Raw genomic sequence first — 24,396 nt, forward strand, 5'->3', positions numbered from 1 at the left:
TGTAATGTTTTTTATTGATCTATCAGCTGGATGCTTCTGGGCTGCTCTGTGTTATGTCCTTAAAAAGAGCTGTGACCTATGCAGTTTTCTAGGCAACATTATCCTACCATGGATAATACTGACTGAGCATGGATGGGGCACCACAACGAGCTGCCAGACCCAGTGCAGAGGGCTGGAAGTGAACTGTTCACATCTGCTCCCATGGGGAGGAACAGAGGAGAGCTCTCCTCTCTGCCTGTCCCAGCAGTGCTCCCTGGCACTGGCCGTGCAGAGGGCTCACACACAGCCCCAGACACTGCAAGCTGTACCTGCAACTTTATTCACAGCACAGGGTACTAAAGGGCTCCTAGGAGTGGCCACCCAAGGGAGCTGTGGATTTCAGGTTGTTTTTTTCTTAATTATTTTCTGCATTTTCTATATGAAAGACACACAAAATGCCTCTGAATCTTTGCCTCCTAGTCCTGAGGGGGTATTGGTAATAGAATATATTGATTCTGGCAGAGTTGCCTCAAATGATCCTCCTCTCTTTAGCTTTCTCCTGGCCCACCCTTTTTCTACCCCCTCTCTCCCCTCCCACTCTCCCTTTTGCTTTCCCACAACCACCTCTTTAATTAGAAAGAAAAGGGAGAACAGAGGCAGCCATTTTGGAAACATTTTGCCATCTAAATTCTTCAGAGCTTTGCTTGCTGCAGCTTATCTGCCACATCACAGAGACCCTTTCAGTGTTTGACAGCAACTTTAGAGCACTTGCAATGAAAACAAAGGAGTTCAAATCACTATAGCCTAGACTGCTTCTGTCCCAAAAGGGAGATTTTTACTTTTTTTTTAAAATAAGTGCATGCAGAATTAAAACTGAGTGAAGATCTTTCTCTCTAAGTTAGGAAATAAGCACTCGGGTGGATTATGTCAAATTGGGTGCAACTTTTTGTTGTTTTTGTTGTTGTTGGCATCTTCTTATTTTGAAAGGAGGTCCTTCCTTAAAAAAACCCCAATTAAAAAGTTTCTTGAAGCACATGAGTAGTTGCCCTGATGTCAGTATGGTTATACACATGCTTCAAATTGGAATTAAAGACCCTGAAGAGCTGCGGCAAAAGTAAAGATAGATAAAAAACCATACTGGAGTTATTGTGTTTCTATCAGTTAAATGAAGTTGCAAATCAAACCACCGTGGGGGTACAGTAACACCGTGCCGAGCCAGGAACAACTGACCTATCTCTGAGTCAGGCTTAGCAACTGAGTGCTTAGCAAGTGCTGACAGCTATTGCCCAGCTCTGGTGGGAAGCTGACTTATGAACATCACGAGTAAGAGCACTGTCTACTTCTAAGGTGCTGGTATCGATGTTTCCAAGCACTGGAAAGCAAATGAGCTGAAGGAAGAGCTGGGTTTAAGCCCTTCTGATCTTTTGGGTACCCTTGCTGTCACCAAGTGTTCTCTCCAGTTTAATGCAGTGAGGTACTCCCTGTGCTGAACAAAATCCTTCCCTGGGACATGCTCCTGCAGTGTCCTCCTGGGGCCACAAGCACTCAGGCAATTCCCTTTGTTAGGTGCAAAAATACATACACAACCCCTTTTTCTCCTGGAGAACTCTTTTCTAAAAGCCAGGTACAGCTCCTGCAAAGGTCTCGCCAAGGTGTGAGTATACAAGAAAATAAGGACCTCTGAGACACATTTATTCCGTTTTGGTAGGGTCTTTAAAAAAGGCTCCTGTAAGCCAAGTATGGATATGACAAGGTGGTAACAACTGAATGATTTTGCAAAGCATTAAAACCAAAATAAAAGCCAGGAAGGCTAAAGGACTTCCTACTTAGAGGCAATACTTCAAGACTGTTCTGCTTTGTAGAAGCAAAGGAAAGGGAAAAAACTCTCTAAGGGAGACATATTGAATTTTATTACCATTTTACCTACTCAGACCTTTTATATAATTTGTTGGGGGAAAAAATAATGCAAACATCAAATCTCGGTCCCACTAGCGAGTAATCCTTTTACAGGAAAACAAGCTGAGACCTCAGCATCAGCTTGATCATGCAGAAGAAGAGCACTTCATAATGATCCATGATAATAAGAATACCACAGACTTATGCTGATAAATCTTTAACAGCACAGGTGTCCACAGCCCTGTATCTTCTTACACACTTAAGAAACAACCATATCCTTAGTGATCACAGCTATGCTATGATATAAAACTCTTTCTTGGTGCCTAACTAGGGACACCTTTGTGTTCCTTGATCCCTTTGCAGGTGCTACTGAAAACCTTCCTGACAAAGACGGTCCCTGCTTTAACAAAATCGCATGCATGCATCTCCCACTCTCCCCCAGCAAAGCCTGCAGTACAAAGCCAGTGTGATGAAGCAAAAAGCGTTTGGATATGGAAACATATTTTGGTTTCAAGCTTCCAAGAGGCCTTTTCATAAGCAAGGAAAAGAAAAGAGGCATTCGAAGAGGGAAAATGCATTGACAGTTGTCTTCATATGGTCACATGTAAAGGAGAGTCTAAACTACGGACCTGTTTCTTGCACATGCACCTGATATGTTTATTGGAAGGTTTCTTAATCTCTTTTACGTTGTCTTCAGTGCAGCACCTCTTTCAAAGAAATTTTGATCCCATTCCTTAATTCTCACTGGAAAGGGTACTGCTCTGAAGACTGGAAAAATACATTTTTCAAAGATATTAGAGATACCAGTGAAAAATTAAAACACTCCATTTTTCTTTGGTAAAGTTGAAGATAGGGGTTTCCTGCCTGTCTTAGATGAGTCAAAAAAGGCCTGAGTCAAAATCATGGAATCTTAGACATTACAGCTAAAATGGCATAGAAAGGTCACCTAACCTATCTCTTTATCACTAATTCAGGAGTACAAATTGTTTGCTACAGCTTAGGGCCTTCCTAGGTGCTGCGCTTATCTGGTGTGGAACTGTTTTAACAATAGGGAGACTTCCTGTCTCTGTAAACAAAAAAATTTAGGGGTCAATATTTCTGTTTCTCAAAGAATTATCTAATGTAAGAGCCAGCCAATGGTGGAAAATATTTCCATTTTTGGAAATATCTCCATTTTTGTTATTGGTGATAGGTTGGGATTCCAACCTGCTGCTTCTGATACTTTTGATGCTGTTACATGTATTATAATTTCCCTTGGAGCATCAAGCTGGCTTCTTTCCAGCAACACGTAGACATGAGTCTAACAGTGAGACCCTAGGTCCTTGCTTGAGCTAAACTTCTTTGGCTTTGGTTGGGTTTTATCCACACACAGAAATTTAAAACAACTCAGGAAGAAGTGAACATGGATCCCTCTATTAATTTCTTGGGTTTGGGAAGAAATAAATTAGGAGTTATTTGGTTGTTAGGGAGACATATTTACATTAAGTTATTATGCTGGGATGAAACTGGATACAGACTTTACCGCATGAAGAATGAAGAATGCTTTGAAACGTTTGCAACACAGAGCTATTGAGACAGACACTGTCCCAGTCCAGTCACCTGGGATTAAACCGCAGCCCAGTCCCACCTCTCAACTGCAGATTTTCTTCAAGCACTAAAAATGCTCTCTTTGGCTGAGCAAGGAGAATTAGCACAGCTGCTGACTCTCCTCTAGTGACCAGAAACACTTTCTAGAGATGCAGGATGCCACTGGGGTGAGTAACTTGGCTCATCCCTTATTAAGCATCCTTCCACCTCTTTTTCTACAGACACACACACACAAACAGTCCCTAGTTTATGTGTGGGTGTGTGTCTGTGCAGAGTGGCTCTAGCCAGAGTGAAAAAGGCAGAAGGTAGAGAGTCACAGAACTGTATCTTTCTGAGGGTCTACAACACAGAGAGACGCTACAACTGTAGCTGACACCCCTTTCCCCATGCAGTTACCTGTGCTAGTGCTTTGTATCCAGTGGTTCCCACAACTCTTCAGTAGGGACGATTAGCATCCTTTGGCCTCTTCAGCTGCACCTTCAGCCTCTTCATGCCAATCTGGAATCCATTCATGGCCTGGATAGCAGCTTGGGCACTGGCAGGATTGTCAAAACTCACAAAACCTGTCAAAACATGAGGCAAGGCAGCGGGCTTAATGAGCTGAAGGGTGCCAAGGCACATACATGCAACGACCACTGAGAATGAACATGGGGAGGGGTGTGAGGGCTCTTAGAGGGGGGAAGTGAGCAGGTAGGAGGGTGGGCGGGTGGTCAGGAGAGTGAGGAGAGGATGGTTGCCAATGTGGGACAAAGGATAGGAGGGGTTGTTACAGATCAGTGTCCCAGGACACAGTGCCTGGTCTGAGTGCTAGTTTGAACACAAGACTATGTGAAGCGCAGGGATCCAAATGTTGGTGCCACTGAACCAGCACACACAAAATTTGGGTCACCTTTGAGCTGGGAGTCAGCAGATGTAACGCATGGTCTCAAGGCACTCTGTCTTACTCTCTTTCCCTCTATCGTGACTGGAGTAAGCCTCTAGACCCTTCTTAACTTGCCAGCATAAATTTTCCTTTGCCTTCCAGTCTTAATGATGAGGGGAATCTGATATACCTACTGCAACTTCCTTATTATGATAATATAAGTAAAATGTGAATTTAATAAGTTCTCCATTATGGTATTCATTGGCATGAATAGTTTGACTGTTGGCCAGCTAAGCAATATAAAGACCTTTAATAACTGGCAATTTCTTCAGACTTTATGTTGACTCTGCAGTTGAGAGAGATGAACACTAGTGCCTTCCTAACATGGTTTCCCTAAGTAGTTTCCTACTTTACCAGCAAATCATCCAATCAACCACAGAACATATCCAGCAGTAGAAACTACAGTGACTGAATGTTGTATCTGTGGGCCACTTAAAATGACATTCTTTGTCTCAATGGAAGACTAGTTCTCTGGCAATCTGACAAGCCAAGATAGGTCAGAAACATAGAGGATGCAATGCATCTAATGAATTTAGCTTTGGGAAGGGTTTTTGGTGTGGGTTGATTTTTTTTTTTTTAATGTTAGGTCTAAAAAAAAGCCTCATTTGTTTGTTCTGTGTATGACTGTAGCTGGAGTGACCAAGGGTCTGAGACATTAGTGAGGCAGGGGGTCATCACGCTGTACAAGAATTACCTCTGCTATCTTTGCCAGAAACGTCCCTGTGTGCCAACATTTCTGAGCACAAACCCTGGGTGAGACTAGCCCGGACCAGCCTGCACTCCAGACAAAGCCATCTGCTTACCCACCCCTGCAAGGCTCTGGCAGCACAAATCAGTCCTAGGAACCTAGTGTCTTTCAACAGACAGCCTGAAATGAAGAGACAGTGTCTGAGCCCCTCAAAAAGCTAATGCTGAGTGTTTGCTGCCAGGTATACACCTGCTCCTGACAACAGCACCAGGCCTGGCTTACAGCCTTGGGCTGTACTGTGAATGCACTCAACAGCACCTCCTCCCTGGTCCAGTTCCTCCTTGAAAACAAGTCTCACAGGGTGGCTTCCATTTGAAAATGACAGAGCTGCATATGGAAGGGCACCTTCTCACTCCTGGATTCCAGCTGTGCCTTTGGCTAATAATGTAACTTCATGACAGGTCTTAGACTCGAAGTGAGATAACTCAGGTGTACTGGGTATGACACGTGGTTTTACAAGGGAGGCACATGGAATAAACAGATATCCCTCTTTGTCCTCCCCTCTTGAAGCCAAGGCTCCAAGTAATTGGCTGTCCATGCAGTTTTCCTGCCAACCACCTGGATAAGGGGGTACCAACACAGCAGCTCAGAAGATGTCATAAAAAGTACTGCTCAAGCCTCACAGCAATCATCAATTCTTAGGCAGAAAACTGGAGAGTAATGAGCTGGGGTATTATTCAATAGCAGCGGATCTGCTCTTGCAATCACTTATTAGCCAGTAAGTGCCTGGTAATGTTCCCAGTTCGCGTCTGACTAGTTGAATAATCTATTAGTCAACAAAGTCCTATGATTCAATTTCAGTGAAAGAATAAACTAAACACCTCCTGATTTCACCCAGTTCATTCAGACTCCCTTGGGAGTGCTTTAGTTGATCTCCAGCTTTAAATATGTTGTCTAGATACCTCATATCTTTGAATATAGGATTTAGTGAAAGCCATTTCTTTTTAAGATCATGTTTGGATTGCTAATATTCATGACCAATAGACATCAGCTGCATCAGTAGACTAAAACTGTGCCAGGGAAGTTCAGGAAAACGGGAACCTAATAATCTGTACTGCTGAATTTTTTGACTTGTGCTTAACTCCAAAGAATTCCTAGACAAAGCCTGAGTATTAGCACAGAACAGAGGCTGTTTTCAGCAGTTAAATTGGATGTGGCCATGATACTGTAAGTGAGAAAATTTAATAATTTGGGTGTGGGACACTTTGTGCCAGCTGTTCCCAGTGCTAGGGGAAAGTGCCAGGTATGTTTATTGCACTAGTATATATGTAGTGATCAAATACCAAAACTGAGTTGGCTGCAGCTGAATAATTGCTTAGATCATGTTTTTAGAGAACCTACCTTGCCTGGAAACTTTAATTTCTACTCTTGTAACTGCTCCTGTTTTAACATCCCTCCTACTGACTAGATTGTGTCTACATGTTCATCCACTTGTGAACAGAACACCTTAGGACCCTACAATAATCAGTGGAGATCTAGTCAATAGAGCGTAGAACAATATTTCTCTCTTTTTTCAGGGTACTCTTAGCTGTACTCAAATGAATCAAGTCCCACTTGGCTGTATATCAGGGACCAGTGCTGGCTGCAATGAAGGCAGGTACCTTAGCTTAAATCAAGGTACCTCTGTTGTAGGATTTACCTGGTCCCATAACTAGGAGTGATATCTCAAGGTAAGATGTTGTTAACTGCCTAGTTCTTGGGTGAGGCACTCCCCGAAGTGATGTTAATCAAACTCCCAGTGTATGCAACCTCCTCCAGAAATGTTGCCCAGTATGACAGACTATTTGTTTACTTTTGCCATGACTAGACCTTAGTGGGATGACAAGCCCTGGTGCTGAGATGCTCGTATAGTCATACCTCTGCAAGAACCTTGCTGTGAGATAAGCTCACAAAGCTACACTAGTTTTTATCATCACTTTGCTTTTGAAATGGAATTCTAACCCATTTCCTCATTCTGTGCAAAGCTGTAAATAATGCCACATTTTAACAAATGGGACTAATAAGAGAGATCAGAAGTGCATTTGCTCACTATATTTCATTTAGACCAGATAATGAAGCTGGGAGTTGTACTCTGATTTTGGTATTAGTTGCCTTCAGATTTGGACCAGAATTTTTTTCCTTGGTTGTTCTGATATCCACTGATGCAATATAAAAATTTCCTTCTGATAGAGAAGATGAGATGGGAGGCCTGGTGAAAGAGAAGTAGAAGGGCAGATGCTAATAACTGTGCACTTTCCTTGTGAGCACATTCTAGAGACAGAGCTAATTCCTCTAGCTTCTTTTCACTGTTTTAATTTTTAGGGGGCCCGATATGCTCAGAAGTTGCTGGTCCATCCAACTCTCCCCCTTCCTGTTATTTATGTGGAGTTGTGCTTCATATCGTTGAAGGTATTTAGATTAACTAAATCCAAAGAGAGGACGGCTTATTCTGAGACTTGAGATGGCACAATGATAAGGGATAGGCAGATAATGGGCATATTCCTTTCTTCTCTCAGGTCAAATACTTGCTGGCAGATTTGACTTTGTTTTGTTATATTGGCACTACTGCCAGTTAAGCATCTAGGTTTCTTCTCATCTATGTTAGCAGGGTTAATGGTGCTGTGAGAGATTTAAACATGTATGACTAGGAACAGAATGTGTGTACTGGGAGAATAACTTAAATACTTGTTTCCTAAATGGCTTTAATGTTTGAGCCCATGGGCTCAAAGCATAATGGTAATACTGCACCCGCTATTTTTGTGTTTAACACCACCCCTGCATTGTCATCTACACTCTTGATGGACAAAAAAGAAAGGGAGAGGTTAAAAAGCTTGAAGCTCTTTCTGTGCATCAGTCAATTAATAATCAGAGAAATATACGTTCTGATCTGAAGATGGTTGGTAGGAGGACAGCATTTTGTGATAAATCTATTTTATGGGGGGAATTTGGTGTTTTTTTCTTTTCTTCCTCGTCTCCCCCAACCCCTCCCCCAGCCCCAGGGGATATCTAAAAAGGCTGTCCTAATAAATGGTTTATCAAAACAGCAAAGAAGGGAGAAAGCTGCTAGGATGGCAACTGAGGGCATCTAAACTTTCTGATTCTGCACAACTTCTTCCAGGAAGGTACTGATGTTGGAGTGCATGACTTCTCCTGGCCTCCTCTTTTCCTGCAGGACTATACAAACTATTAGCAGACAGAAACTAGGGTAACATCTTCAAACTGGTTTATTTTGTCCCCCTTTCCTCCATAGGAAGTTCTGTAGATGAAGCTTGCAGAGGGAGCTTTATGCCTTTCTTATGACATCAGCACGATCACCAATGGCTTTATGTAAGATATTACTTAAGGGTTGTTTTTCTGTTTTAATCATCTGGGATGATAAAGGAGGGAATGCACAATCTACCTCAGAGTACATTTGAAGACTATTTTGGAATTGTAACCTTTTAGTTCACAGTGAGTATTGTCTTTGCATGTCCATGAATTATTTTGTGCACTAAGTGCAGTTCTGAACGAGCCCATAGTTATGTTCCCATGGATCCTTAGTTGTTTTTTCTGAGTTTTCTGTTTCTCTTTGCATCCAGCAAGGAGAATTAGTGGCTAACGTGCAAAACAACCTTTTGATGATCTGTTACCAGGCTGGAATGATATATTGTCTCTCTTCAGTTGAAGCTTTCCTCTGGATGGAGCTCAATGCTTGGTAACTATGCTGAACATCCCCTAAATCAGGAGTCACGACCACGAATGAGGTGCAGATGCACGCTTTTAATCCAAACCCCTGAACTCAGGGCAGATGGTCCTACAGCAGGTCCATTCATGTAACTAGGCTGCCTTCAGGCAATGGAAAGGAGAAGAAGGACCTCGAAAACCCAAATGTGTAACTTGTCTTAAAGCTAAGAAGAGTGTTTTGATCTATGTTCCACATACTTTCTACCATCTCAGAGATGCAGTTTGTGAGATATTGCAACAGAGGCAAGTAGGGATTGGTGCTCATTAGCCTTTTTAGGCCAGATATATGTTGGGTTTTTTTTTTTTTGTGTTCTGGTTCTGGCTGTCAGAGTATTTGTCTGACTGCCACAAAAGATCTTTCTTGGTATTTCTTGTTTATTCAGTTACAAAAGTAATTAGCTAAGGAGAGAATTTTGTTCTTCTGAATGTTTTCCTCTTGACATTCATATCTTTCTTACTGGAGGGAAATAAGAATAACAGAAGAGCAAGAATCTGCTGCTCAGTCTGTGGAAGGCATGTTCTGATGCAGTGAAAGAGAAGAAATGCCATGCAAGTGGCCTGGGCACTAGCACTGGAGAAGTCCATGTCTCTTGCTTCCCTTGTGTCCAAAATGCTTCCACTCAGGCTATAAGAAGAAACCTTGGTCAGACTAGAGCCATAAAATCATAGAATACCCTGAGCTGAAAGGGACCCACAAGGATCACTGAGTCCAGCTCCCAGCCCTACACAGGACAGCCTCATGAGGCACACCATGTGTCTGAGAGTGTACTAAAATGGAAGAAGCTACAGAAAGCACTGACAATTGATTAGATCAAAGTCCTTGCTCTCCTGTCCTTCCCTCAAGCATCTGAGTGAGTAATTAAGGAATTAGTTATTGATATAATTGATTATTAATATAGCTGTCCTTTTAGTACGTGGTTTCCTTGCTTTTGTTACTGATCAGTGATGAGTGAGATCTAGGAACAGCAGGGAGGTATTTTTGACTGCGAAGGCAGCAATAAGGTGTTCTCATCAGAACAGTGTTTCTGTGGGAATGATGCTGGGGAGGAGCTCCTGTCCTTCTCCCCCATCAGGACCTGGCCACCCACTCCTCAGACCTTCCCTGCTATTTTGGTCCATTTCAGCCCTACAACTGCTCAGTTTACTTTTCTCTGTGTTTATTAGTCTTATCAGAGAATGGAGGTTTCGCTTTAATTGCCTTGCAAGGTCTTTACCTTGCTGTGTTCTTTACACAATGTACTAGCTGCTGTCTTGCAATTTTTTAGTGCTGTAAAGAATTTCAGGATACAATCTGTATGTAAGTAGCTCTATAATGTGTATGTGCATTGGAAGGTATTGTATTGTAAGGTGATTTATGGGTACTGGAATACTCAATAAAGGAGTACGTCTGCAGATCAAGGGCACAGCACTTCAGCTGTTTTCCGGTGTCTAATAGGGTTGGATGACTTTTTGGAATATTTAACCTTCCCCTGATGTTTCATCATGTCCAAGAGGGATCTGTCTATCCAGTTATCCATCCTATCCATCCATCCATTTATTTTTTTAATGTATGAACAGTCAGTAACTGACGACTATGCTAAACAACTACTATAAAATATTTCACATCTGCAGGATGAGATAATTGAAAACTCAGAATATTCGAAGAATTGGCTCAGAAATTTGCTGAACCACTAATGTTCATTTTAGAAATTTATGGAATATTAGAAAACCTTCAAAGTGTTCCAAGAAAAAAATTCTAATATTAATTTTTAAGGATGTAAACTAGATGACCTGGTAAACTTAGTTAAATTTTCATAAGTCTGAGAAAAATTATCAGAACTTTGATATGAGATAATATGACAAAGAATTTAAAGATATACAATTAGTACCAATCATCATGGTTTCATGGAAAATAGCATCTGTCAAATGAAACTGATTGCATGAAATTGTAAGTTTAGTGAATAAAGTAAGTTATCATAAAGTGTACTTAAACTTTACTAGAGAATTTGAGAGAGTCCTTCTTTACAAAAAGTGAAATTAGCCCAGAAATGAGAACACCAAAAAAATCGTGAATTATGATAAACAAAATTGCAGAGATTCTAGTAGGTTCCTTCACCAATGTGCTGAAATCTCTGTGCTATTCAGCTTCTCTAATATTACCTGGAAGACATTTGAAGTAATTACTGGTAAAATTGGCCTATCATATAAAAACAGTGAAATGATGACAGAGGTAAGTCATGTTGACGTGGGTCACTGCATGGGCTGGACTCAGGTAGAGAGTTCTATTTTAATCCAATCAAATGCAAAATTACGTATCCACAGGAAAAAGCAAGTGGGTCACTCAGAAAAAGAGGAGATCTTCATTAGAAAACAGTGCTTCTCAAAAGAAGATGAGTGTTGTGATAACAGCCAAATCAATGAGCTCTCAGGATTGTGCTAAAATACTCAAAGTCCCAGGACAAGGTAATGTTACCTCTCAGCATGGCTCAGGAAAGGTTTTTACTGGAATTCTGCATTTTCTGTTCTAGTGATTTCTCTACTAAACCAATAAGTTTTAATAATTATTCTGGATTAGAAGAATAATTCTAGGTCTGAAGGAGTAATGGGAGTGGCCATAGTTTATTGAAGAGAAGGTTAAACAATCCTCTGACCATAGGCTATAAATAATACCTAATAAAACATATGGGGGGTTTAGAATAGGTAAAAAAAAAGAAGAGCTTGATGATTTCTTCTAGATGGAAGCAGGCATTTGACAAATCTGAAGTGGAAATAAGACATCGAGTCTGCATTTTTTAAATAGTGAAGGTAATGAACTATTTTGGAAACATCTTGTTTAGCAATAGGGTAGAGCACCTATCACATGAAATATTGATTGATTTTCTAAAAAGGATGCTATGACTCAAGCAGAAGGTTTTACCCTGTCACATGAGCTGAGGAATTTGGCATATGTTATTTCAGAGTTCAGTCCAAAAGATGAGAACAGTCCCTTCTGATACTGCATATCTGTCTGTCTGTCTGTTGTTCGTTTTGCATTTCAGATATTTAGAAAATCAGTTCTTGCCTACTAATCTGGCATGGATTGAGGTAACAGTCATGATAGAGGTGACAATTGATGTTAATGCCTTATAATAAATGGCCCCAAAGTGTGGGCTGCAGACCACTGAGACAGCTGACTGGTACTCGTTCTTCATCTTGCTTCCAGCTGAGAGAAACTGAACAGATGGGAAGGGGAGATTAAATGAAGACTGAAAGTAGATGGCATGATTAACTTTCTCTAAAGGTCACAACACCCAATGCAGAAGGTAGCTTGAAATACACAAGCATTTTCTTTATGTCACCTTCCCATCTTCCTGTGTATGAAACTACCTCTGTGCATCGAGTCAGTGTGAGCTGGAGTGTGTGGGGAAGTTGGTCTCTGTTTTTGTTCACTGTCTGCTCCAGAGAGTACCTCTATCTGGAGAGGTAGAGAGAAGCAGTATCTTTTCTGAAGAAAGTAGAGTGCTACAGATGCTGACCCTGAATATGATCCTTAAGACCAAGAAGGACTTTTCTTCCTATGAGTCTTCATTTTCGCAATCTATATGGTGTTAGGTTATTTTTCATAGCAAAATTACTGTCATGACTCTTATTGAAAACACAAGGTTAGGATTCAAGATTAGATTAGAATTTTGACAGTTTAAAGTACTGCATGGTCAGATCAGATTAAGGTTCAAATTGAAAGAGGGGAAATTCAGATCAGATATATGAAAGCAATTCTTTATTATAAGGGTGATAAGGTCTAGTGGAAGGTGTCCTTGCCCATGGCAGGGGGATTGGAATGAGATGATCTTTAAGGTCCAACCTAAACCATTCTATGATTTGGTGTTGGTTTTGGCTCATGCATACATCTGGGCACGTGATCAGGATCAACTTTTTGCAAAAAGATGAAAAGAAGTAAAAATCTGATGTAGAAAACCACAACAGATCTCTGATCATAAGAATGGAGCTAACATTAAAAACTCTTTTTCCTATAAACAGAGCTTGTCTAAAGGATGAGCAATTGCTTGTCTGATGCTATGGACTGTGGTCTACCCATTCTTATAAGTAGGAGTTGGAGTTATCCAATAAATTGATGGTAGAAGTGAAGGATTCAGACTTCAGCCGTTCTTTGGAGTCCCCATTAATCAAATACTGGACCAATACACACACATGTCTGCTGTGGACAAAATCCTTGTGGTTCTTCTATAAGAAATATAATGTTCCAGCCCAGGTGATGATTATTTTTCTCACAAGGAACAAAGTAGCCAGTGACGAATTACCCATAGATGAGTAAATAGTATTTGTTTCCTTTCTGAATGATGAGTAGAACTGAAGCAATTTCCTAACTGCTTTCAGAAATGGATGGAACTCTTCTCGACTTGTTTCTGAGTCTTCTTGTAAACATTTGATGGCATGTGTCAATATAACATTTATGGGGAACGTACATGTTTGGAAAAAGGAGGTGAACTTTTGAGGAGATGTTCTTCTCCAATGGAAAATCAGAGACAAAGAATTAGTTTAATGTAAGTTTTACACATTAAATGCTATTTTTACAATTGTTTTGTTGATGTTTTCCAATATAAACAAGTGAAAATAATTACTGAAGCTCCCACCAGCCATGTCACAATCCATTTCTCATCTTAATCTAATTTCTTTTCTCCCAGGTTCTCCCTTGGATCCTACCTAACTTATGACTTTTGATACAGAAGCCATGTATGAACACTGAAGCTACTGAAATGGCCAGTCATCCTTCTTGGTCTATAAGTGTCATAAAAAGTGACCTTTTTTAAAAAAAATATTTTGTTGCAGTGAAGGAAATTCCTTCCTGGACTCATCAAAGAAAAAAACCCAAACACCCAAACGAACCAGGAAATCCTACCAGGAAGGTGTACTGTGAACTGTACAAGTGACTATTTTTGTAAGTTCTCTCATGTCCCAGGAACTCTCTGAAATAGATTCATTCTTGATGCTTCAATGCACAGAATCTCCCCATCTTGCTCTTGCTGACCATTACTTAGATGGACAACTAACCACCTCTTCCCCCCATGTTGTTAACACCTGATACCTCATTATGGGTAGTTTGGGGCAACCCAATAAAAAGACCTGAAACTTCTCTGGTGGGACACTCTGGAAGTTTCTGTTCAGAAGCCAGAAGTGACGATGAACAGTCACTGGGAAGGGAAAGGAAAGAAAAACATCTCTTAATATTGTGAACTGGCACTGACCTATGCTGGGTAGCAAGAGGGGAAGGGAAAGAGTTGTACAGCTGTGTTTTAAGCTGGAAGATAATATCTCTTCAAGATCCAACTAGCTGTTACATCTGTGGTCCTTTCAGTGTTCATGTAAGACCTCCATGTTTTCAACTACCCACAACGGACAAGGAAATGATCATCTGGCTTCTTTTTTCAACAACATCAATGGGAATGAGACACCATCATATTATAGTATAGCTGCTGATAGATTCCTGTGGTTTGCCAGCAGAGCATCCACCATTAATGGTCTTCAAAAGAGTATCCTGAATCCTAGAGATCTCAGTGAAAACCCACCTCCAGTTCCTCAGAAGAGTTACATTCGGTCTGAGGGACTTGAATCATATCACAAATTGACTAAATCTTGATCTAGTTCTGTCTTCTGGGGCCCCCGCCCAATGATCTGTCTGAGCTTTTGATTCACCCTTGGGTAGGAGATAGGAAAATAAGCTTGTGTATTAATTAGTGAAATAGGAGGAGTAGAATTATTGCTTGAAAGTATGTTTATGAAAATAGACAAATTATGTTTTTGAATAGACAAATTGAAGACCTGAGAAAGGCATGAGGTTTATTGATAATCAGGATAGGAATCTTAGTTTGAAGAGATGGGGAAAAATATGAGTCACCTCTAAAACAAAGAAGTCGCTCTTGCACTGAATTAAAAAATCCAGTAGCAAAAATTCTCTTATAAATATTTTTAAAAGCCCAGTAACACAATAATCCTTCTGGCATCTGTTCAGCCATGTCAGAAGAGGCACAATGGCTAGGCTTTACAATTTCTGGGAATCCTTCTAGGGAATGATTTTAAAGGGTCGGTAGAGACCTGTCTTTAGAAAAGTCATCTAATTTCACCTTTACATGGTCAGAACACAATCAAATGTTGTCATGTTGTCAAAAAGGGAAAAATCTGTTGCCTATGAAGTAGCCAAAGACAGCAACTCCTCTTAGATGTTAGATGCACCTCCTCCATTTTAGAACAGTAAACATGCTTGGATACATATCAAGGGCACTGAAGTTCAGTTGGTGAAAGTGATAAGATCCTTATGGGTCCCTTCTAACTTGAGATATTCTGTGATTCATAGTTGTGCATGGTGGTAGAATGAGAGACAGGGGATACAAATGGAAACAACTGGGGTTCAGACTGAATACAAGGAGAAGCTTTTCAGCTTGAAGGCCAGCAATGGGAGCAGGTTGCCCAGACTCAAACTACTTGTTCAGTAATTTTCATTGTTTTTAATAACTTGCGTCTGCAGTTTGTTATTGCAGAAATATATATCTAGTATATATATGGTGCACATACCTGTACATATGTGATATGACAGATCAACACTGTGGAGACAGAGGAGCTGATACTGAATTTTTGGGAGGATTTGAGAAAGATGATACCAGAAATGGTTAAGAAAGTTATACCTGTTTTTATGGGGATCTGCAAGTTGTTACCCTGCTGACAGTCTTTGAATACGTCAATCTATATTATTTAAAGATGCTAATCTTCTCTGGAGATTTTTTTTATTTTGGTTTACTTACTTGAAAAGGGAAGATATCACATGCGCCCATACATTTAAACAATGATAAGGTTGCAAAATGAAGCACTCGAGTTAGAAATGCATGAAATTATGTTACCTATAAAATTTTAATTCTGTATTGTTTTGTGTATGCATAAAGGCATTGCTTCTAACCACACATTTCTGTATTTTTCTCTTTCATGGCATCCTTGTTTTAATTACTGTCGAGAATGAATAACATAACAGGGTGAGAAAATGGCAATGTATCAGACTCATTATTGCAAGTGTTGGAATGTAGACAGTAAATAAGGCAGGGAAAGGATGGTTTTGTAGTTGTACAATCAGATGCTGCCTTGGAAAACTGGAATTTTTCCCTATTTCTGCCATGACATCCCATTTATGCTGGGTATATCATATATCACAAAATTCCTTTAATGAGATCTCCTAAACTGTTTTTTCACTACTAAGCAAAATAGAGCAGGCTCTGAGTGCCAGTGGTATACTGTGGCTTGAATCTGCATCACTTAACTCTCTTTTCTCAAAAGAGGGTGACCAGAGACAGTCATTGCTTAGTCATGCTCAAGCAATGTCCAGCTGTGAGTTGTCATGGCCCAAATCAAGACAATGGTGTTTAAAAAAAGTTAAAAATACATGTATAATTATGGCATAGCATTCGAGCAGATATGTGAGGCCTCTTTAGTTTGCCAGTGAAGACAGAGCTGTGCTGTGTGTTCTTCTTTCCTTGGTGCTTGGTGCATGACCTGAGGTTTCACTTGCAGAAGAGCTGCTGCCTGTACCTGTATCTGAAGCAAACATAAACACAGCATGCCCTGCACTGTGCTAAATACTTAGAGAAAACAAGCAAACAGACTGACCAGGCTTGTGGCATCTCAGATTAGGAATCCAAGATTAACAAATGGTCTTGGATATCTTTCTCTGCCTTGTGAGCTCCTTGGTGAAATGAAGACACCATGAGCACTGTCATAATGCTGTTATTTAGCTCTGTGGATCTTTCAAATGCTCTGCTGGGAAGGGCCTTAAGAAAAGAGATGAGGAAATAATAATAAATTCACATTCATAGCAGGGTTTGAATATCTTGTGGAAGGAAGGCCTGAGGCCAAGCACAGGGATCTATTGAAAAGCTGCTCAGTGACTATCTAGCCAACAGACTTCAAGATGCTGAAGAGCAGTCCTGTGCAGAGGATAAGAAAGGATGGATAGATAGCTACAGAGAAGTTGAAGATAGATATATATGCATAGGATGGCTGGATAGACTGATAGAGACTCATCCACTCTACAGCTTGAATTTGACCTGCGTCAGAGAGATCTTGGGAAAACAAAAAATAAATCAGATATAATATGTAGACAAAATACTATAGTGGGTCTGCAGTTTCACAAGAGTAGGAGGTGTTGAATCTGCACTCTGCAAATCCATGACTTTGAGTTCAGAAACGGGCTTGCCCCCTGGAGGGGTCATTATTATGACTTCTGAACAGAAGCTTGTGACCATAATGAAAGCAACACTAAACTCCCTCCTCTGCCATTTCCAAACCTGAGAGTGTTTGCATGTCAAACTTTAATATCCTTGGGGCATGTGTACGACCAGCTGTACAAATTCAGTTTCATCTACTCTATCTAATGTCATAGAGTTTTTAGAAGAAGTGGCTACAGATTCCACTCTATGCAGGCGCACAAGAGCCCAATTGGGTTCTTCTTCCGTGCTCAGATTTGAAGCTCAGAACATTAAGCTTTTAAACTATTTTGAAAGGTCTGGTTTTTTTTTTTTTTTCTTTCTTTCCTCTCTTTTCTTTCTTCTGGTGTTAACTCTTAACATTGGTCATTTATATTAGTCACATAGTGAACGTTTCCCCTTTGAAGGTCATTAAAGAGCTAGCCACAATGACCCCTGCAGTCATGAATTCCTCCATCTAATTACCTCAGGAGTAAGAACATCTAAAATTGTTGTGTAAGTGTGCATATCAGTAGGTATGCACCTATCCATAACTTAAAAAAAAATTCTGGATAGACTTTATCACTTGTGGGAAGAGATGGATAGAATGGTGATAGACACATGGACAGTCAGATAAACAGAAGACAGATTCTGCTAACATATCCTTGTCTAATAAATTGTTGAGCTACAAAAGAAAGCAGAAGTCCCTGTGTACAATGTATGGATTTTCTTTAATGTGAGTTATTGGGAAAAGACAGAGCTGTCCCTTTAACTGGAGAACTGCAAACAGCTGTTCCTTATGCATACATGCTTGCTTGGTCTGAAAGTTTTGGTAAGTCAGTGCATAACTGACAGTTAGATTTATCTCCCCAATAAGCAATCAACATTATAATAAAGGAAAAATGCTTTCAGTGCACCTTTGAGAGTGCATCAGAAATTAATCTAAACATCAAATTAATTATAGTTTGTAAATGAATAGTGGCTCACAGCCCTAATACTTCTCCCGCTCCTCCTCCTCCCCCTAAAGCCTCCCCCAGCCAACTGCAATGGCTGGAGGTGCTGTGCAGTGAGCTTGATGAACAGCTCCTTCTCTTTCTTACTCACAAAACTCTTCCCCTTATCAGCTGGAAAGGAGTTCCATCCTTACTTTGCAGACCTGAAGTCTCAGGAGCCTGACTGCGTTGGAGTATAAGAGAGAGAGTAGCTAGCAAATATTAAACTTTTGTGCCTCCTTCCCCTTTGCTCTGGGAGCTCAAAGCACACCAACAATGTCCTCCTTCTCCTGGATCAGTTTCCACTAAGCTGGGCACCTCATGATCTTCTCCTTGGCTGTCTGCCTGTGCCAGGTCCTTCAGAGTGGAGAGGACCACAACAAACTAGTGCTGATCTGAACCAAAACATACCAGGGGTCTGGGATGTTTAATGTGCCTGGAAAATTGTTTTGGTATTGTCTTGACTCAGGCATTCAAATTAGTGGCTTCTTCCATTGCATTCCGAGCTTTGATCTGCAGGCTGTACCTGTATGGGAATGACAATCTGAGATTTTCCAAGGACCTGAAACAAAATGTATTGCCACTAGATCGTGAAAAGTAAAGAAGAGAGCCTAATTCTATGAGCTAAAGGGAGAAAGAATCAGGTAGAGACTTTCCTGAGGAAATTTGAAATCAGTTTAACTGTAAAAAAAAATAAATCAAACTTCATCATAGTACTTGTAGCAGGAGCAAGCAGAGCTATATCTCTCTCTCAAGTCCTTTCTAATAATGCATCTATCTGGTAAGAATTTCTGTTTACCAAAAGAAGAGTCAGAAAAAAACCCACCCAAAACTCTGATCTGATAAATAACTCTCTTCATCTATGCATCCTAAAACGCTGTGCAAAGGAGTCAGCGTACTGCTACAAGAAGAGGAACCCGAGCAACACTGCTAGGTTGACCCATGATCACCTATATGGGGTAGGAACATGCAACTGGAATTTCTTTCCCTTACAACACCTTATTCCTGCACCTGCTCATTTCTCTGGATGAACCCAAGGAGAATTGTTGGCGCTTTTTTTTTTAATATTTTTTTATTAAATGAGAAAGTGCCACATTTGGCAGGGCATATTGGAGGCACATTGTCAGCAGGTGCTGAACAATATTTTTCTAATGTACCTCTGGGTCCCTTGTTCCACTCCTATGTCTTATGGAGTGCTGCCAATGCACTTTAGACCTAATATGCAATGCCCCTGGTCCCAAGGCCCTGCATAGCTTTGTCAGTGTCCTAGTCTCTTGATGCGTCTTTCTTCTTTTTGTTTCAGCTTCCAGATTGAAACCCTGTAGATCATCATGACCTGCCTGCTGCCTTGCATCTCCCACTCCACCTTTTTACCACCACACTGCAGCATTTAACTGCCACAGCATGTTTTTAATAACATGATACAAGCTCTACCCATCCCTCAGCCCTTCTCCCGAGCTTCACCCCCTCCTGTGTTCAGTTCTCATTTCTCACTGCTTTTCTCACTTTTAATCTCTCTCCTTTGTCTCTTCAGTTTCTCTTCATAAGCTAGGAGGAGTTTAGTAGGTAATAGAAATATTTAACAGCAAACTTAATTAACTGTTATGACTCTCATCAAGTGATGTTATTTTCTCTATTTTGGCATCTTCAGAGAAGATTGGATACTTTTCCAAATGAGGTGGCCCATTAGTAACTTTCAACTTTCCTGCAGAGCCTGCAGAAATTTGGAATGAAACTAGATGTTCATGTTGTAAGAGGAGTCAAACAAGATATTTCCGTTAGGATGTGTAAATCTATGGTCCTAAGAAGCCCTTGTATTTTGTAGTCAAATCTAGAATGCTCCTTGCTTTGTTTATTGTGGGACATTTCAAAAAGGGGTGGGACATCCCTTCTGCTGATGGGAAAGTGCGTCTGGAGTGCACAGAAAACGAGGAAAACATCTGGCGGTTGTGGTTGCTTACACCTGTGGTGTCAGAGTGTGTCAAGCTGAGTGGAGGGAAAACACAGTGTCTCTCTGGGTATAAGGCATGTTGTTGACATCCTTCTGGAATCATTGGCCCATGGAGAAAAGCTGAAGCCACAGGGCATGGGAAACAGGCACATGCCAAGGAGACATGTGGGGAACATGGAGCAGAACTGGCCTGTCAGTGTCTACTGCTCAATGGTGTGCAAAAAGCTGGCAGATCCAGGTGCTTATTGCTTTCTGAAAGAGGTGACTTGAGGAATGAATTTCCAAGTGTTCCAGTAAAGCAATTCCTCCAGCTTTAATTTATCTACAACTTATTTGACACTTTGGGATAACCATTTGACCTCTTCTGCTCCATCCATGTTCTCGTTTTTCTAATTTCTGTCATGCCTTTCTAATTAATATTTCCCAAACCTATCTTTTTCTCTCTCTTCTCTGTTAAGAAGTTTTTCTAGAAGATGTCTGTCTCTGTATTTCACTAATTTAATGTCTTCAAATGCTTTCTTAAAATGTCTTATGGGACAACAGTAAGTGATCCGGGGTTGGATTGTTGCATCATCCTATGACAGAGGTAGAGTTAGCCATGTGTGGGCATGGTGAAGAACAGTTCTTCTCAGACTGCTTTCTTGTCTTAGCAGCCTTAACAGTGTCATTTTTACTGGAGTTTTCTTTAATTCTTGTACACAAACTGCTCACATTTAAACTATCTGCATAACTGAGAGGAAAATTATCACCAGAACCATTGAGACCATCACAAAGATGTTTTTCACATCCTCTGACATTTAGCATACCTACACACAGAACAACCTACATGCATGTAGTGGGAAGGTGGGAGACCCAGTGCAATTTCTGCCTTGTGCAGAGACAAGCTCTGGGGTCCTGCAGATGTTGACATTCAGGCTGTGTGCACACTGTACCTCCATGCAAGACTTCCTGGACCAGCCTACTCTGAGAATGGGAGTCACTGTCTTCAAGGAATATCCAACTCAGTGTAATTTTTCCCTGAGTAAGACAATGATATCTGCTGTGGCACTGCTATTTCAGTGGGAATAGACAGCATGGCTCAGTAGGAGAAATATGTTGGCTGCAAAAGAGGTGCATGTACCAGCTGGGCATTGAGGGCTAGTGAGAGAGGCGAGAGAAGGGCAGAACGTTGAAGAGCTGTGAAGGTGAAATCAGTAATTCTGAATACAAGAATGTAGACAAGGCAGAGCCTGAGGGGAGACTCAAGGAGATGCTGATATGATTGGTGTGATGGAGGCTCAGGCCATGGGGATAGACAGGGTGTTGTTGAATGGAAAAGAGAAGGGTGGTCTGCACTTGGCCATGTTACAGCTGCATCAGGGTAGGGGTGGAGGGAAAATAAAAGCAAGAGGTTGGAAAAATTGTAAGAGAAAGTGAAGGATTTGGGTCTAGCCTGGATTTATGCAGTAGAAGAAAAGTCAAAGGCAAAGAAGCCTTCCAGTTTAAATAATTTTTTTCAGTGAGAAGTCAGGGTGGTTTCTCAGGCAGTCTTACACACTACAGCAGGCAGTCCCACTATGGAAAAGCACAGACATATTTTAAGCACTTTCACATTTTATATATGATATCGATGTTTTTTTATACATTATACTGGTGTTTTATATATGATATTGGTGTTTGCTGTTTGCCTCTGAATTGGGAAAGTCAAAGGCTTCCAGACCAGGCATGGTTTCTTTAGCACATGCAGGTTCTAGTGGTTCTCTGCAGGGTCATGGACTCCAGGAACCAGAAGAAAGGCTCGTGGCTGATCTCACCTTCTTCCTAATGTGCCCATGATTGCCCATCCTGCCAGTAGTCACCAAACGAGATAAATTTGTACTTGAAATGCAGGGGAGAATTCAGAGCCAAATAATGAGGAAAAAAATCATAGAATGACAGAATCATAGAATGGTTTGGGTTGGAAGGGACCTTAAAGATCATCTCATTCCAACCCCCCCTGCTGTGGGCAGGACAACTTTCACTAGACCAGGTTGCTCAAAGTCCCCTCCAGCCTGTCCTTGAACACTTCCAGGGGTGGGGCAGCCACAGTTTCCCTGGGCAACCAACCTGCTGGTGCCTCACCACTCTCATAGCAAAGAATTTCTTTCCAGTGCCTAAGCTAAATCTCCCCTCTTTCATTTTAAAGCCATTCCCCCTTGATCTATCACTATATATTCTTTTCAAAATCCATCTCCAGCTCTCTTGTATCTCCTTTAGATACTGGAAGGTGCTATAAAGTTTCCCCAGTGTTTTCTATTCTCCAGGCTGACCAATCACAGCTCTCTCCATAGGAGAGGTGCTTCAGCTCCCGATAACCATTGTGGCCCTCCAAAATTCTATTTTAACATGCTGTTCTACTGACTCATTCAGTTTGGGCCAGCTGCTTACAGGTAGTTCAACAGTGAGGCAAAATGAAGTTTTTTCTGTTCCTATGGAAAAAAACATGGTGACATTTTTCTTCATAGAGTTTTTTAAGTTTGTCTAAAGCAGGACTTCTTGACAATTTCTCGACAACCTGGGGCTAGACTCTGTTACAGCAATTTATTTGGGATCTGCATAGCAGATATATTTTAAAAGGTCATATAATGGTGGAATATCTTTCTGGGGCCAGACAGAATTGTCCCCCCAGGCTAGCAGTTGGAGAGCTTTAGCTGGGTTAAAAAAAAGTGAAACAGAATGCAAATGCTATGTTCTTACATGTTGAGTTTTGGGAAATGTTTAAGCAGAAAAGGAAGGAGTTTTCTTACTTTCAAAGTTAATAAAATGCCTTTTATTCCTTTGGGAAAAAGTAACTTATTTTTTTATTTAAATTTACTTCCTGAACAAAGATTTACGATCAGTCCCAGCTTCAGCAGACTTAGCAAAAACAAATGAAATGCTTGATTTTCTATACCCCCCCTTTACATTTTTACATTGCTTTAAAGCAGGATGGGGGGTTTTGAAAAGCATCATGACATACCTGTGATAATTGGATACCTGTGCTTCTGCTATTTCTATCCTTCTGGAGTTAGTGCACATGGCAGCATAGACAACATGTTTGTCTGAGACCAACCATCACAGCAGGCACTCAGCTCTATGGGTAATTAAGTTAAATCCAAAGAAAACTGAGGCTTGACACCTGGGACCCAAAACGGAATGAACTCAGGTTTTTGTGTCTCAGAAGATAATATAAGGTGACCAAGACCCACTAGCAATCTCTAATTCCTTCTTTTGCTGACCTGTGAGCTTGAGTCGACACTTCCAAAGGGTACCTTCTTATTTCAAGCTTCAATATCCCACAGTTAGTTTTGGAGTTTACTTCATCCAACAAGCTGATGTTTAGTCTTTCCCAATGAGACTCAATATTAAGAAAAATTTCTGCTAAGATCCTTCAATTCCTCCTCACTTATCAACCTTGATCTCGCAGTACCTTGGGAACAGCAACAAATGCAGCCCCAAAACCCTGCCCCACAAACTGGGTATGTGTGGCTATCCTCATGAAGTCTTCTAGTCATCAGCCTTTGAGCTGAGCTGGGATAAGGATAATACCTGTCCAGCAGAAGACATTCTATCTTTCTGCATTCAGCTCCTACCTCATTTCTCCATATACCTTTGGTCTTCCCACTTGTCAATATGTGGAGAACCAGGCTCAGTATTCCTTTAAATATTGATGACAATTTCACTGCCAAAAGTACGTTTCTAATCTGTGGATCTCCTTGGAGCATTAGTTTTCGATGTCACCTGGATCTTTGGTGGTCTGTTTATCTTGTTACGAGCTCTTATATGGTAGGAGCTCTATAAAGCAGGTGGGCTCTGGACACAACAGGGCTAATTCATAGTTTTGAATTCTAATTTGAATTTCCCAACTATCTCTGCACACCAACCTTTTTGTCCTTCATTCCTCTGGTGCTTGAGCGTGCAGCAACCCAGTGACTCCTGATGAAGGGGAGCTCTGTGTCCCTCTCATCAGGGGTCAGGGCTCCTTCAAACAGAGGGGAAAATATCTTGTTCAGAACCTCTATGGATGTGCAGGAGGAACTGTGCATAGAGAAAGGGCACAAAACTCTTGAAGTACTGTCTGACATGCACCATAACTAGCAAGGGATGAGGTAAGCGTTTTGGGAGGCTGTTCAGGAGGGAAAGGGGACGGCAGCATGGAAGGGAAGCATAGTGTGGAGATTGAGAGTGGCTGTAAAATCAAATGAAACTCCAATGAGTCTTAACTCTGGAAGTTTGCCTGAAAGACAGAGTCCAGATTAGCTGCAAGTAACAGGAAAAGAAAAGCAATAGTTTGTTCTGTTGCACTTCTCAGGGAAGGTCTGCAAAGAGTGCAGGATGGCAGAGAAATTACAGATCCCAGTGGTGGGTACATGGACGGGGGAGATACTCTGTCCACCAGGTGGGATGGGATCAAATGTGGC

The 24,396-nt window shown here is 41.0% G+C and overlaps 1 protein-coding gene across 18 annotated transcripts in view; it reads right to left on the minus strand.

The window, feature by feature from the left end:
• The window catches only part of CELF4 (CUGBP Elav-like family member 4), a 700,139-nt gene that overhangs the window by 20,773 nt on the left and 654,970 nt on the right, over positions 1-24,396 (minus strand). For all 18 annotated transcript variants that reach the window (XR_003529771.1, XM_027656113.1, XM_027656114.1 and 15 more), the window contains one exon: positions 3,859-4,025. Coding sequence is in view for 17 of the 18 variants with exons in the window: in XM_027656113.1 (XP_027511914.1) it covers positions 3,898-4,025 (128 nt within the window). In the remaining variant the exon portion in view is untranslated. The remainder of the gene's footprint in view (positions 1-3,858; positions 4,026-24,396) is intronic.

The sequence above is a fragment of the Corapipo altera genome, unplaced genomic scaffold (genome assembly GCF_003945725.1).
Source record: "Corapipo altera isolate COAL_440 unplaced genomic scaffold, ASM394572v1 61553, whole genome shotgun sequence".
Lineage (NCBI taxonomy): Eukaryota > Metazoa > Chordata > Aves > Passeriformes > Pipridae > Corapipo > Corapipo altera.